We start from the raw sequence: 15,941 nt of genomic DNA, 5'->3' as shown, positions 1-15,941 counted from the left end.
AGTATTCCCCATAATTCATACTAAATATATATTTTTAAAAATTAAGGAAGGATATTAACAATAGTTTCATTAATCTTAGCTAGTACATTTTGTAAAGATATCTCACATTGCTCCAGAAGAGACAGATATCATTAGCTCCCCTCCCAACTATAGGGAAACTCAGATACAGAGAAGTGAAGTGTCTTGGCTCAAGGTCACTGAGCAAACAGAAACAGATTAGCTGATCAATCAGATACTAAAATACAAACATTGCAAGGACAATGCTGATCCCAAAACACTGCTGCAGTCTGAACAAGGGTTTTATATCACTGGAAGACACCTGTGCACTGCTGTGACGTGCATACAGCACTACTCCAGCTTCTGTTTATCATAAAAACACACAAAAGGAAACCTACCATCTGCAAAGCTGAGATCTCAAATCCTTCCTTGAGGATGGCTTTTACAATCTTTCCAGCAAGCCCTGAAGGAACATGGAAAATACAGTATTTAATTTTAAAAAGCAGAATTTACAACTGGAAGGTATTATGCCAATATACTGCTTATTCTCAAACTGAAGAAACAATGTTTGTGTAATGCTGTGAGAGGAAACAGAGAGCAGAGCTGAGTTCACATTCTGTATGTTCTATATGAGGTTATGTATTAATGGTTTCAAACAACTAAATTCCCTGCAGCTGCTGAAAAGCATTTCTACCAAAAAAAAAAGGTAATTAGTGAAGCATTTGCTTTTCTCAGATCAACTGCAAAACATCCAGTAGCTGCAAGACCAAGATTTATTTATTTTAACGAAGACCCATTGGCAATACTGATGCTTAGGCAGTCATCAATTCAAAGCACCAACTGTCTTTTCTTTTACAGTGTTCACCAGAGTGCAGGTCCTACTTTAAGCCAGAAACAATGCAGGATGATAACAAATGTTGCCAATAAAGTAGCACTGGAGTTCATGTCTTCTATGGGAAAAACATTTTAGTGCAATATAACCTACTCCTTCTAAGTTTATAGCTCACAAATATGCTATTGCAGATGATACTGCTTGCTTTATTCTGTCCAGAACACATCCTGAAACACTGAATGATATTGTAAAACAAAACACTAAACTTCAGAAAACAAGAACCACTGATTTCCCACTAAATGTGCATTTTAGATTTGCCCGTGCTTGTAAGATCAGGCCATTTTGAAGATTATGTCGGCCAAGCACAGTACTCTGTGTGAGTGAATTTCACAGAATCATTGTTTTTTATAGAATGCAAATGCCTGTCCTCTTGTACAATTTGTGAGAAACTATGAATTTCTGGACATTTATTTAGAAAATAATTAATCACAGAAGAATACCCTGTAATGAATGACAACAGCAGGATGTGACTCCTGGTCATTAAATCCTTTTACGAAGTAGCCTTCAAATAGGAGGATACCTAGCACTATATAAATTTAGAGATGAGAATAAAACAAAGCTACTTATGGAGGTTATAGCACACTCAAGACACAACCTACTAATACCTGTGGCATAGGATTGGGGAGCTTCCTACCACATTAAAAGGTCAATGGAAGCTCCAAGTAAACGAGACTGATAGTTGAAGGGCTTTCAAAAACTGTATTTACAAATGAAAATGAAAGAAACATGTCCCTGAAGTATTTCCTACCATATTTTCACGTTAAGGTTTATGGAGAAGCGCCTTCCCTCTACAAAACACTGCGTATTTCTTCCAAAAATCTTCCAACTACTAAAGGGAAAACATGAGATTTTGGTGCATACTCAGTCCATGCAGCTCTTTGTGTTTACAGAACATAGAAACAAGCAGAGGCAAATACAGTTCCTGTCCCACTATACTGTTCCACTATGTTCTGGTGAAAGTTTCCTTTTAATGCTCCTCTGAACCCAGGGGGGAAAAAAAAAACAACCTTTTTTTTCAAGGTTTAAAAAAAAGAAAAATTGCCACAGCAAAATGAAGGGAATTGAACAGGTTTGGCCAGGAAATGCAAGACCACATCAGGGAGAGAAACCAGAGCTCTCGTTTCTTTTTGTCCACCCTGCTGGAAACACTGAGCAGCTCAGATGCTTCCCCACAGGTTCCACTGAGGCAGTGAGCCTTCAGTCTTGTTTTCAGGGATGAATGGCCAGTTTATAAAGAGATTAAGTGACTGGCTGGGAATCACTCAGGAAATTAATAAATAAATATAATTAATTAATTAATTAAATCTGTGACAAAGCATAAATACTTCCTCATTCTCAATCTTCAAAGACAATACTCCAGTCAACTGTCTCACCAGAAACCAACAAAGACAAAGAAAGGGCACTGGCAGATACACTGGCAGGTCACTGTCACTTGCAGGGAAAAAGCTATGAGAAAGATAAGGGACAGCTGCTTGCCCTGACAGATGATCATTTTATACCTAATCAGCCAAGAATGGGCTACTTGCATAGGCACTCACAGCCAGTGAGGATCTAATCAAAATACATCAAGTTATGGGGTATTACAGAGATCTGCTTTTTACAGAACTTTTGTCTTCAGCAGTTTTACAACTTACAAGCAAAATCCATGTTTTAGGGGACTCTGTTAAGCTTTCTGGGCTGTTTCTCTACTGAAGTCACTAAGACCTATCTTTGCTGTAGAGAGGAGATAGTCTCCTTTAACGATAGAAATTAAAGTAAGAAGGTATTTTGCATAAAGATCTTTAATGCAAGGTTCCTTTAATAATTGTGATAAACCTATCAAGATTTTCCTCTACATTGTATTTCTGAGTTCACTCTCACTCAGGATAGCAACAGAGCACTTTGCTGCTCTAGACAGATTGCCCATGCCTGCAACACCCAAAAGGCTTAACCAAAGGACTTATTGTCACCATTCAGACAGATGGATACCTCACACAAAAAATTCAAAATGCCTTGAGGAAGAAGGGGCATGAGATTCCATTTATGTTTGCAAAGCAGGGTGTTAGCTCCACTTCCCAAATGTGGGAATTGAGGCAGAGGAGCATAAGCAAGTTGCCAGTGGCAGCACAGATCTACAGATCCAGTGACTTGGCCTCCCTTGTTCCAGTTTAGGAAATCCATGTATCATTTCTCCTAGAGACACTTTCCTCTCAAATCCTACCTGAACCAAAATAGAAACAAGATGCACGAAGGCAATCCCCAAGCAACAGAAGAGTGGAAGCTCAAGGCTCGGCTTGAGATCTGTTTGAGGCTTTCAGCCAGTTGTGTGACTGAACTGGGACATATCCTCTTCTTTGGGGGCAGACAAGGCTCAGGAAAAGATGAACTAATTAAGAGTGCCATTTCAGCAGCTTTCAATAATTCTTTTCAACTTTAAAATCCAAATCTGTAGTGAAAAAACAGCTTTCTAAGGACCCTTCAAAAAGGGTCAGTGGATGTTTAAAATGTGATTACATTAAGAACCCAAATCAAAGCTGCAGATTAGGTACCGGTTATGACGAATTTTCAGTCGCAAAGTACAAAAGAACCACAAGCATTAGTAAATAAAACTGAGGGAATTTAACACTAATCCAAGCAAATAGAGTGAAAGAAAGGGAGCACAGGCACACATTTTATGTCTGCTAGGCAGCATTATGTTACTACATACCTAGTACAAGACAGATAATTTTCCGACATATTTCAATCAGGTAAAATGATAAAGTACCAAGACTTCCTCACTTACATTAATATTCTAAAATTTGCTGCTTTACAACATACAGTATTTGAAAATTTTCCTTCATTAAGAAACAGAAAGTAGCAGGGAAGACATCAGACTGAAAAATGTTACAACTGTTTGCAGAATTAGGCATTGGGATAAAATAAATCAGTTTCATGAAAGTCACTTTTAACCTAACAGCACTTTAATCAATGAGCCATAGCATCTGTGCTACTGGGACCTTTCAGTCCCAGTGCACTGTGAACCACCAGCCCTAGGAGTAGGAATGTTACATTCTCTTCCCTTGGCCTGTTTCCTACTTTAACCATTCCTCTGTTAAAAGCTCATTAGGCAAGACAGCAGACTGCTTTCAAAGCAAGGCAAGACTAGCTTCCTCATCTCAGCCTCCATATGTCATTTTTTAAACCCTTCCAATAATTAAAAATAATTCCTCTTAAACAACAGGGTTTTTTGACAGGAATACAAAAATTGCCATGACTGATCAGATTGATGATCCACCTCATCCAGTAACATATTTCTAAAAGCAACCTGTACTGGGTGCTTAACATATCACTAACTATAAGTAGCAATTCCATTTCATGTCTATTTTTGACATTTTGAAATGCAATTTTGCTTCACAGTGTAATGAAATAATCTGATTCTTTGCTGCCAAGTGGTAAGGTCCTATTTCAAAACTTCAGAGAATCATGATCGGGCGTGACTCCAAGCAAAGTCCTTTTTGAGCTCTGGAAGATGGAAAAGTGGGATTCAGAACTGGGTCCTCCTGCAATGTATTTTATTTGAAGTTCTCACTAATCTTTGTTTCAGACAACATTGAAAAATACTGGGCAGTAAGTAAATGAGAGATATCCTTCTGAAAAAGGGAACTTCTTCCTATCAGTTGGTCAAGCTATCCCCTGAAGAACAAGATTTCTCTCTCTCTTCTTTTTCTGCTTAGGAATAACACAACTCTTGGCATTTTTACAATGCAGAATAAATACACCATTTCTAGATTCCCCAAAAGTTTGGTCATAGTGATAATCTATAATTATTGGTCTCCCAGCCCCACTGTGCACTGTATGAAAAAGGATAGGCAGTCATTTTTGCATCTGTGCTCTGGCACACCAAGTGAATGACAGAGGGTCTCCTGAGTGACACACACTGGGCCTGCAAAGGAGAAAGGGACCTCAAAAGCTACCCAGGCTAGCAATGAGACCAGCAGATACAGACAGAAGAGAGAGAAGCATGGAAGGAAATGATGAGAGAATATTGTTCATAGCAATAGAACCCAAGATTTTTCATTATTCCTCATTTCTGTCTAGGTATTGTATTAAAGGAAAACCTCAAGAAGTTTGAAGGGCAGCTTTACAGACATTTATGGAGAACTCTATCAACACTGCAGCACTAGCAAAAACCTTAACAGAAAATATTCATTTGAAAATACTCAAAGTTAAAGGAGTGACGACAAAAGATATCACCACAGCCTTACTGGAAAATAGAAGTCAGGATACTGCTAGCACAAGAAAAATTATGCATGCAGACAGTAAATCTCAGGGGGCCTTGACACCAAAATGACTGAGTGTGTGACGTGGCTGAGAACGGGAACTGACAGATTCAGAGGGGGTGAAAGGTTCAAAGGCTTAATCCCAGCTGCAACTTTCTGAACCACTATGAACAAGGCAAGACCACACTTGTGTATGCCAGACAGGGCATTATAAGACACTGAATGATGAAAATCCGTAGGGAAAAAAGGGTATTCTGGGAATTCTTGCATGGGAACAGATGGGGAGAGTCACACTTAGCATTCGGATACAAAAGGCCCATAGGGAAATTAAAGGCAAAGATCACAGCCAAACTACACTAAGTATCCAGCAACTTGGCTGTGCAGTGTGTGCCACTGGAGAAGAGAATTTGAAGAAGAAAGAAATATTATGAAGAAAGGTCAGTATCTCTGCAACAGTTATGCTGAACTCAATCTGATAGTTGTAGATCTACAAAAAAACCCAAACCCCAGAAAAGCTTATGTTTCTGTCTTTCTTTGTTCTTGTGTTGAAAGAAAGTTTAAAAAGAAATATCCAGTTTGCTTTGCTCTTTCTTTCAATATGTTCATTACTTTGTAGTCCTTTAGCACATCCACTCAGATTTTTTTTTTTTTAACTAAGGAAGATTATGGTCAATCATTCTGGCTAGTAGAATGCTTCTATGGCAATACTAAGTTTCATTTATTTTTGCTTATCTCTTAAGTGTGAGCAAAACTAAACATGATGTTTTAGCTGAGGCTGTACCACTGGATTATACAGTGGCATTCAGTAATGTAATTCAAACCATTCACAAGCTCACTGGCATTTCTTTCCTTTTTTCTGGTTATCCCTGCTGAACACTGTGTATGAGACTTCTCATGAATGGTTACAGTTACAGAGAGGAAGTGGTTAAAACTATTCCTTGGAATGTGCATTAGCCCATAATTATAAACAGTAACTTTAATCTACTGTTTCACTGTCAACTAAATTAACTCTGGAGGTTAAAACCCTCATGAGATCCACTATAATCTGCTCCAGTTTTTACTAATTTTATATTCTACTTCCCATGGAAGGTTCACCAACTCACCGTCCTAGATCAATAGTAAATATACTGGAAACTATAATTTTTCAACTTGGAAAAAGACTATCACATTTTCCTACATTCTGTGTCTTGGCTGTTTTCAGAGCCAGTATCTTGCCTCTCTCCTTACACTCTGATTTGAAAAGGGCAGTAAAAGAAGAGACTTCAATATATTTACCTTCTGCTCCAAGGTACAGTGAGTTAGATTAGGCATGGCCACATTTTTTTCATTTTTCTAAAATGTTCTCAAAAATTTCTGGTAACTTCAGGCTCCATTACACGCTCAAATATTGGGCCAGGGATACACTATATAGTTTTCCTTAATGATTACATTAAATCTTCTCTCATCTAAATTAGTAAATATGCTCATATTTTGTAAATGTACTTATAGAAAGCTGTATATCCCTGTCATACCCATCTCAGGTTAAATAAATAAAACCCATCAAGTTTTCACTTGCTAAATCTCTTATGTTTTTTGCTCTCTTTTTCTGTTATTTTTGAAACACAGTGCCCAGAAACTGGACATGATACACAAGTTGGATTCTCATGAGCATTGAGCAGAACTAGTGGGTACATTGTGAACACGGATCGCTCCTGTTTCATCACTATACCAACCATTTCTCTACAAACTTTTCACTGATACCCTGCCAGCTCTTCTCTATTTTATATCTGTGCATTTATTTTCCCTTCTCCACGGTAGTGCTATGCAGTTTATACTCAGTTTCATCATCTTCACATCGCTTCATTTCTGCAGTTCATCAGGAATGTTCTGAATCGCAATCACATCCTTCAAAATTTCAGTAGGCACTTGCTACCATGTGTGACCATTGCAAGCATGCTCTGTCCTTCCCCATCTGAGCCATTAATGACAATATTGACAAGAACTGGCCCCAGGATGCCTGACAAGACTTCATTTGTAAAGCCCTTTTAATTTGACATGCTCATGTCCAGTCCAACATTCAGGGAAACATTTAAAGCTATGTAGATGCCTATGATGCAAAGATCTAAACACACCGATTACTCCACTAAAGGAAAATTCTGGTTTCCTAACAGTAAAGAACTTTCACAAAACCACTGATATTCAAGTGAATTAGGCTATCTGACACTGTTTTACCTTCCTTTAGAGAAAGCATACTTGGATAATTCAGAGATCAACAAAGCACATTGTCCTTCACAAAAGACATGCTGGTAAATGTCCATCATACGTCCATCAACCACTGAGTGATTTAAGTGAAATTATATACTCCTGATTCATCAGTTTCCTTGGTATGAAAGAAGTTTCATTATCCTGAAGCTCCCTGGTCCACTCTTAGAACTGACTTTTCTCTAAGCCTTTACAAGTGAAAATCCCAAAAGGCAGTAGTAAACATTTCTAATGCCTCTTTTTTTTAATGTTAATACCATCATCCCTGCACAGAGATGATTTTCAGTAACATGAACACCACCAATACAAGTCTACCGAACACAAGCAGGAAATACATTCTTTCCAGTCAAAGGATACTTAGGAGCTTCAGCAAGGATTGGCTGTGGCATTTGATCTGTTTGTTTCTCTGAAGTGTATCTCCTCCTATTCCTTCCTGTCTCAAACTGTCAGAAAGGATTTTCAAATTCAGTTCACCTCCTCCTCTACCTTAATCAATTAAAATGTAAAATATATTTTTCATACTTCAAAAAAATAAATGTCACTTCCCCACTAGCCATTGAAATCCAAAATCAGTATAAGCCAGGAAACCAATGCCAAGGTGCTAAAACTTTATGCAGGAAATAAACGAGAAACGCTATGGACTTGGTTTCAAAACCAAATATCCCAGGCAAGGAATATCCATCACTACAACTACAGCAAAGAATTCAAAACACAGATGGAAGCGTATGGATGACTGATCTCATGAAAGCTAAATTTTTTTATTCTAAAAAATGGTGATGAAGTGGCAAAGGAGGTTGTTTTCATTTCAATCACTTTTTTCTAGCTTCTCTAAAGAGAAAGAAACCCAACCAAAAAAAACCCAGCACCACTAGACACCACCAAATGCTTCAACACCCTATATATAATATATATTCAGGGAAAACATAAGAAACAAACTGCATCTCATTTGACATAAGTATGTCTCTTCCCTGGGCAAAGCTGTCTGCAAAAGAATGCCTGCAGCTGAAAGCACAGGGTTTTACTAGTTAGTCCTCACATGAGTGCAGCACTGAGATTGCCATATCACATGTGGGAATACCCTGAGGTCACAGCTCAAACCATCCACTGCACTTTGAAGTATCTGCAAAGATTTGTGTTCATTCCGCATTATTTTTTTCGTTTCCAGATTCTATCTTCAAATAATTCCTTCCAGACTTCTAATTGTTAAGTGCATCAAGGCTATCACTGATGCCCCCTGGCACTCAACCTTGTAGACAAGATCCAAAGAAAAGTTCTGCCTACAATGAGGTGAACTCCGTGGCATCTGCACTTCACCTTTCTATTATGCACACTTATCACAGACAGAAGATGTATTTTCAGATTACTTATGAGAGAATTGCAGTCCTCACTTTTTCTCAAGCCAGTTTCTGACAACCTTGTTCTAATTCTAGGTCTCCTGAAAATAAAAATAATTAATTACTCAAACTTATGCCTAAAAGGGTAAAAAAAGGAAACAATTTCCAGAGTTTTCTTATGTAATGAATACAAATTGTCTTGAGAAAAAACTATGAAATAGATATGTAGTGCTAAGAGTGATAATAGATTTGTACCTCTACTATGCCATCCTCTTCTTCTTTTTTAAAGCTTATTCAATTTCCTAGCTACACACATGTAAGTATACTTAGCATGATACAGATGTGAATTGGACGTTTTCCTAGTGATGCCTTCTCTCTTTCAAAGAGCAACAAGTGTATTGTGTGTCAGGACAGTTCCTCAGTTGTCTGCAGTCAGATAATCCACTACAATTCTGCATTCCCATGCTCTACAATCCTCTCTTCACTCTCCTATACAGTAACTTGACTTGAGATTCTATATAAGTAAACCTTGTTTCTGTACCTGCCTGAGACTGAACTACCATCCTTGGTATTCTTTTTGTCACATTCAGGTTTGTCTTTGGAGCTACAAACTACTCTCTCAACTGGAATTTTTCCACCTTTGCATAAAGAAGGAAATATGATTCTTATGATTTCCTGTCATGCAATGTTTTGTTAATCAATGTAAAGTTCTACAACTTTCTAAAGCTGTCCACTAGCTACTAAGTTAATGTAGAAGAGCTCTGTAAGTTTTATCATCCACTCAGAACAGGTCTAACACCACATTTCCAGAGAATATAGTTTCCACTTGGAAATAACCTATTTCTGCTCCTTTTGTTTTCTCTGAGATTTAAATTTTCATTAGTTGGAGAATACTGTGGAAGACAGGACTGTATTTATTTTTTTAATTACATAGAGGAAAAAGGATTTAACTTACCAGAAATGTTAGAACAAAATCTCAAGCTTAACACATACTAGGAGAACAAACCTGTCTGGGTAGTTAGCCTCATGCCTAGGAGCTCTCAAAACCATAGAGCTTTCCTTGCCTCCAGGCAGACCTTTCAATTTGCTTATTACACAGTCCTGACCCCAGCCTTTATAGCCTGATCATCACTATTTTCAAATTTTTCCCCTGCTAATTCTTCAAAGGAAGTAGCTAAAGGCCACATCAAAGAAACTTTAAAGCAGTCATGAAATACCACAGTCTACTTCCTACAGCAAACATGGCTAAACTGTTACACATAAAAATATTAAAGTTAATCCCACCCAGTGATCTACAGGGTGCTATTTCTGCTCACAAAACAGTCGAGTCGTAACTGTGCTCAGGGCATTAAACTGGTATTTATCCATCTTGGTGAATTTGCAATTTTGGCTTCTGTGCTAATACCGCTAGATCTACTAGCGCAAGAGGAATTACAAAAAGAGAATGTCTAAGTGATTGCAACTATGATCTTGTATCTCAAGTATCAGAAGCACAAGAAGCAGGAGGATTACAGAACACAGACCCACACAAAAAACTCCAAATTATTAAACCACTTAGCCATACAATCCTAGAGCTGTGCTTACTAGTTACCATCCTCCTTGACTGAAAACTGGTCTCAGGAGAAGAGGAGGAAACTAAAAGACACTGAAAAGTGTAACAGATTCTTGAGGATTTGATAAATCACATCATGTCTTCCTGATGCAATCCTGGTCAGAATAAATTTGCATCAGGTTGCTTTTGCATTCTTCTAGCTCTCAGTGAAGAGGAATTGGACTGCTCTTGCAAAGCCTATTCAGAGTTAAAATACAGCCACCTCACTGCTTCCAGCCAAGGAAACTCTCTATCTCCACTGGGAGCAACCACCAGTGAGCTAAAGCTGTCTAGTCCAGAGCTCTGGGCTACATTGGCCTACCCACCCCTGACCCTCCCCAGGAGAATTATGCTGACACCAGACTGACAGAATAGCTATGGCCTTACTTCTTTAGGAGATGTGTACGGCACACATTCCTAGAGGGCCAGCGATGCCATCGCTCCAGGATTACCAGCACCCTTGACAGCTGAAGGTAAACTTCACCTTAGCACCCCAACACTCTCTATCAGGCCCCAGGGTTCCACTGCAGCCTGGCAGACATGCTGACACTCCTGCTTACAGGAATTCTCAGGTGCTGGGGCAATGCACCAGGTCCTGCTGTGGCTGGCCAGGCTGTGCTGCTGCGGCTACCTAGGAACAGATGCTTCTGTATGTCTGTCAGGAGAGAAGCAGCAAGGCCAGAAATAAAACCAACACTGATTTTCCACTAACTTTGTCACTGGATAGCAACCCCTGTGGCAATCAAAGTCACTCCCTAAGAGAGTATTCTGCCCAAGAATTAACCAGTATAAACTAGAGATTACATCCAGCCTTTTGACAGCAAGTTAAACTCACTGAAAAGCACCCTAGTTTACAGCTGCTGTTAAAGGAAATCATCTTCCAGGATAGAAAACCAGGAAGATTTTTCTTTCTAAGAATCAGTTATGCAACAGACTCTGGAGGAAAAACAAACACTGGGGAAAATGGCCAGAAAGCAAAATTCAAATCATTAGTTCAGTCAAATGTCTCTGCAGAAATAATGACTAAATCTCCATATAAACTCAAGTACGTAAATGTAACTTTATGTAATAGTAGATATGTAATGAGAAGCTTATATTCACAGTAATTAGATAGCCAAGTTCAAAGCCTCAGCAGTGCATAGGAAATTACAAAAAGGTTTATTTTTAGATACTCAATACTGAAAATTTGTAGAGCACCAGTCAAAACTCCAACACAAAAGATGCTCTGCTGCTTTGACCCACATAAATTTCTCTCCATGCCTCTGGCTTTGCCAAACCACCTTTTCACACTGACGGCCTTTCCTCTCCAGCTGCCGTGTTTCCACTTACCTGCTCCCCCCCGTAAACAGCAGGGTGGACAGCCACAGGAAGAAGTACTGGCGCTGGGGGTAAACAAGTTGCTCAATTTTAAGACCACCCAGTTTCCTGCATGCAATTTTGCCAAAAGGGCAGCCCACAAGTCATTACAGCACCTGCTTCAGCTGAGATACAGGAGATGTTGCTGGTACAACCAGAATGTCTCAAGTACCACTGAACACAGTTGCTCACAGACATTAAAAGGGAGATGACTGAGCACCTGCTTGCCCATGAAAAATGGTGATAAATAATTCCGTGGTTTGCTTTGATTGTGTATGCAGCTTTTGCTTTACCTATTAAACTGTCCTTATCTTAACCCATGAGTTTTCTCACTTTTACTCCTCTGATTCTCTCCCCAGTCCCGAAGAAGTGAGCAAATGGTTGTGTGGGGTTTGGCTGCCAGCTGCAGTACAACAACGACAAAATGTTAAAACAGTTTGCTGACTCAGAAAAGTCAGTTCTGACTTCTTCATTTTGTTGAGGGTAGTAGTCACAGCTGCATGGAGGGAGAATGCCGACAAAAGGTACACTTTTTGTCTTTCAAATTTTAGTTGCCTTTTGGCAATTGTCCTCTGACTTTCCAGCCCTCTGTGGTGTGAGAAAAAGAACTATGTAGGGGACATTAAGAGCTCAGGCTCTCTAAGACCTTAATGGAGACATTAAGACCAGCACTCACACTGCAAAGATGGATATGCACATACATTTTTTGTTTATCTATATCCATACCTCCTCTTCTCTCTCTCACCACCCTCACCACCTACAGGCACTCACACTCCCAGAGAGAAGTGCGAGTAGGGTCAGAATTTGTCTTCTGGCGACTCAGAAAAATTCAGAGAAGTTCAAGAAGAAAAAAGTAACAGACAGGGCACTATGAAATCTACAGAGATGAGCAAGATTAAAAATAAGAAGAGAAAACCTGAGCTCACTAGGATAAGAGTCTGAGCCCCTACATGTAGTTGAAATTATATCTTAAGTCTAAAAAAAACAGTCCCAGCCATCCACTTTGCTATTTTTACACTCAAATGAAGGACCCTAACAATCCTTCCACAGGAAAGTGAGTCCTCTGCAAACATGTACCTAGGTAAAATCATAGTCCCAGCTGCTGCCCATATTTCTGGAAAAGGAACATCACTGTGTCTTTCCTGCATGGCAGCCTTATCAGTAGCAGATACCATGCAAGGTCTGGAAGAGATAACAGGCATATAATGAGTAGCAACTACGAGACTCTTTCTTGTGAAAGCCTTTTTTTAATTTCAGCAAGCTCTCCAGGCATCCCACTTGAGGTGTGAAAGGCCTGGAAACTGCTCCAGCCACTTCTATTTCCATTTAAGCTATCCACAAGCAGTGATAAAATGTTGCAGTGTGCTCTGCATCTTACTAAGAAAAAATTCTATGCTCTCACATGGTGATATTTATTCTGCATTCGAAAATACTGTTTCGGTGCCTGAGTCAAAATATTTTACTGCACTCACTGCTCCTAGACATGCTCCTGGATCTAAGTACAGGACACACAAGCGAGGTTATTTTTGTATGGTAACAGTAGAGCATTAAACATTTCCAATATTCATATGGCAAACTCCCAGGGCATTCTCCAGCACAGAAAGCACCACAGAAGCCACCAAATGCTTTCGGTCTTTGTTTCACTTTCATAAACAAGCCTTTCCTACTTTCCATCCCTACTGCACTCAGCAGAAAAAGATTTGTAACAGCACAAATCTCCCTCTGTGAGTAGTTTTAATATAATGTGTACAGCCTGAGTGGAAGGCCCTGGATCATGGGCAGGTGTCCTGCTTTCACTCTGTTGGGAGGATGCTAACCTCCAGCAGGTGACTGCGCTGGGTAGACAGGAGCAAGGACATGGGAAGCCGTCACAATGTTACATCAAACCTCAGGTATGTTTTAATCCTTATTTTTTTCACCTCTCCCTTCTTTTTCTGAAGTGAACAAGTATCTGCATGGAAAGCACATGACCCACTCAGTCTTCATGGAAATGAACTGCAGAAATACTAAATGTGTATGAAAGACAATGTATCTGCATGCTTTGCACGTACTGTGAAATACACCCTGTGCTCATGCAGTCTCGTTCTCCCAAAAAGAGGGCACAGGAATGACCATGGGTACAAAGAACACACACTGCTTTCTCCTCTGCTATCTGCATTGCTTACCTTCATTAACAGCATGAGGCTTAATAATGCAACAAGTACAGTTTGTGAATTTTGCACTGCTGACAGGTCCACGACCTCCGCTGGAAGGGAAGAACAACTCCAGTTCCTGAAAACAATTGTAATTAAACACATTTTAGATTGATCCAGCTGCACACATCAGCTTTTATCATAAGTAACAACACCTGAAGTATCACAGAAGATAAACCTTAAGTGCAGATTATTTTTTCTACAAATACTTCTTCCCTAAAATACTATCTCAAATGTATCTTTTCCTCTTTGGCACCATTGCTACAATCATAAAAACAGGATTGGAGTGTTTCTTGCAATGTCTTCCTTTTCAGTTCTGCAATGCAATCTGTTCACACTCGGAGCATTCAAAATGCTGCTGCCACAATCATTTGGTAGAGGTGTTCCCCTTTTTCCTAATGCTCTCTCTCTTTCCTCAATATCTTTCCAAATCCACTCCCTTATACACATATTTTATTTTTCTTTTTTTAAAAAATATCTTTTCTGCTATATAGGTAAAAATACAACTATTATCCATTTCTCAGTATGTTTTCTTTCCATATACAAAACTGACCTCCCTCCAAATTGTTTACATGTTTTGCCTTTTGTCTTAAACAATTTAACTTTGTCTAAAATTGCTGACTCACTTCTCAGGCTTTATTTTCCCCATAATTTTTTTAAAATCTTACTGAATTGAAGCTGATGAACTCAACTGCTTTGATTTCTCAGATAAATCTAAGCAACCTTTTTGCCTCCAATCTGTTTCTTTCTTCCCACCACCACTATTTAGGTATCAGATACCTTGGGTCTTAGACCACACTGGGGTGAATTTGCCAGTCATGTTTCTTCCCTCAGTGATATTTTTTCACTGTTCACTGCCAGCTTCACACTTTTTCCCTACCATTTATTCACATATGTTACACAATCTGCCAATTAACAAATGTGCAAAGCGCAGGTTCCATTTCATACCTGTTGGTCAAATTCAGTAAGAGAACCGAAACATTTCTATTTACGAGAAAAAATTACATCCAAGAAAAACTACTACCAAATGTATCTGATTTTTCCTGTATAACAGTAGCAGTGCCAAAGGCCATTTCCTGAAATTGTCTTATTTAATTTACTAGCTCAACTTAAATGGAATAGACTTACCTTTACCTCATGGCAAATCAACAATTTCTGTAATCTTTTCTTGAACAATTACACAATTCAAACTAACGTATCTTTCAACAGAAGGAAAAAGGACCTTTGTTTTTCTGACAGCAAATAATCCACAGTTTAAGTGGGCACACCTGAGACAATAGGGTTAATTTCCCACATCCTTCTACTGATAAAATGCTGCATGATTCAAAGAACTTGTCCCACTCTGTTAACTGCTATTTACTCTAAAAGAAGCAGCCAGGAAAAGGCAGCAAAATATGCATAGTATTTAACACTTAGTTTCATGCATTAAAATTCATGAAAGGAAATTAACTCAATAATGCTGGACTGACATAAAGAAAAGCCAAACTATAATCTTGTGGAGCCTTAAAAAAAATAAATTATTTTCCTTAACCTTTTTTCCTGATCTAAAGAAATTACAAAATTTGGCTTGCAGAGAGACAGCAGCTTAGAGTGTATCAGAGACATGCTTTCACTTGTCATTTAGCCATCAAAAGAACAATGCAGCTTTCCACTCTAAGTGTTCAGCTTACAGTACGTTCATTAAATGTGGCTGACACTTCAGTTTTCTGTCAAAAGAGTTCATTTAGGTCCCTTTATCTTATATTTCTTTGTTTTCAGCAAAGCTTCTGCAGGCACAGCCAACTGGTTTCCATAGCAACTGCTACACAGCCATATAATACTGGGCCTGCTAAATTAATAGAGGCACAGGGGCACTAAATTCACAATTTTGGTTGATTTATTAAAGATTGGTATCAGCAACACCACAAAGAGGCACACACCTACAGATGTTCAGCAAAATAATCCCAGTGTCATAAAAATGCTGCAGATGAATGGGGCATTCAGACAGCATTTCAAAAATAATGAAATGCAACAAGAACAACAAACTAAAACCTAAGCACACACTTATGCTTCTAATCAAGAATTTATGCTAATAGATACTCTTTCCTACACTCTCAGTTC

The 15,941-nt window shown here is 38.8% G+C and overlaps 1 protein-coding gene across 1 annotated transcript in view; it reads right to left on the bottom strand.

Annotated features, from left to right (window-relative positions):
• The window catches only part of NME7 (NME/NM23 family member 7), a 73,152-nt gene that overhangs the window by 41,152 nt on the left and 16,059 nt on the right, over positions 1–15,941 (bottom strand). Inside the window, exons 6-7 of the mRNA XM_082278579.1 lie at positions 13,815–13,920; positions 396–460 (exon numbers count right to left, since the gene is read on the bottom strand). Coding sequence (XP_082134705.1) covers positions 396–460; positions 13,815–13,920 — 171 coding nt within the window. The remainder of the gene's footprint in view (positions 1–395; positions 461–13,814; positions 13,921–15,941) is intronic.

Source organism: Coloeus monedula (assembly GCF_965178545.1).
Source record: "Coloeus monedula genome assembly, chromosome: 3".
Classification (NCBI taxonomy): domain Eukaryota; kingdom Metazoa; phylum Chordata; class Aves; order Passeriformes; family Corvidae; genus Coloeus; species Coloeus monedula.
The sequence above is the reverse complement of the archived record's forward strand: the minus strand, read 5'-3'. Positions and strand labels throughout refer to the sequence as shown.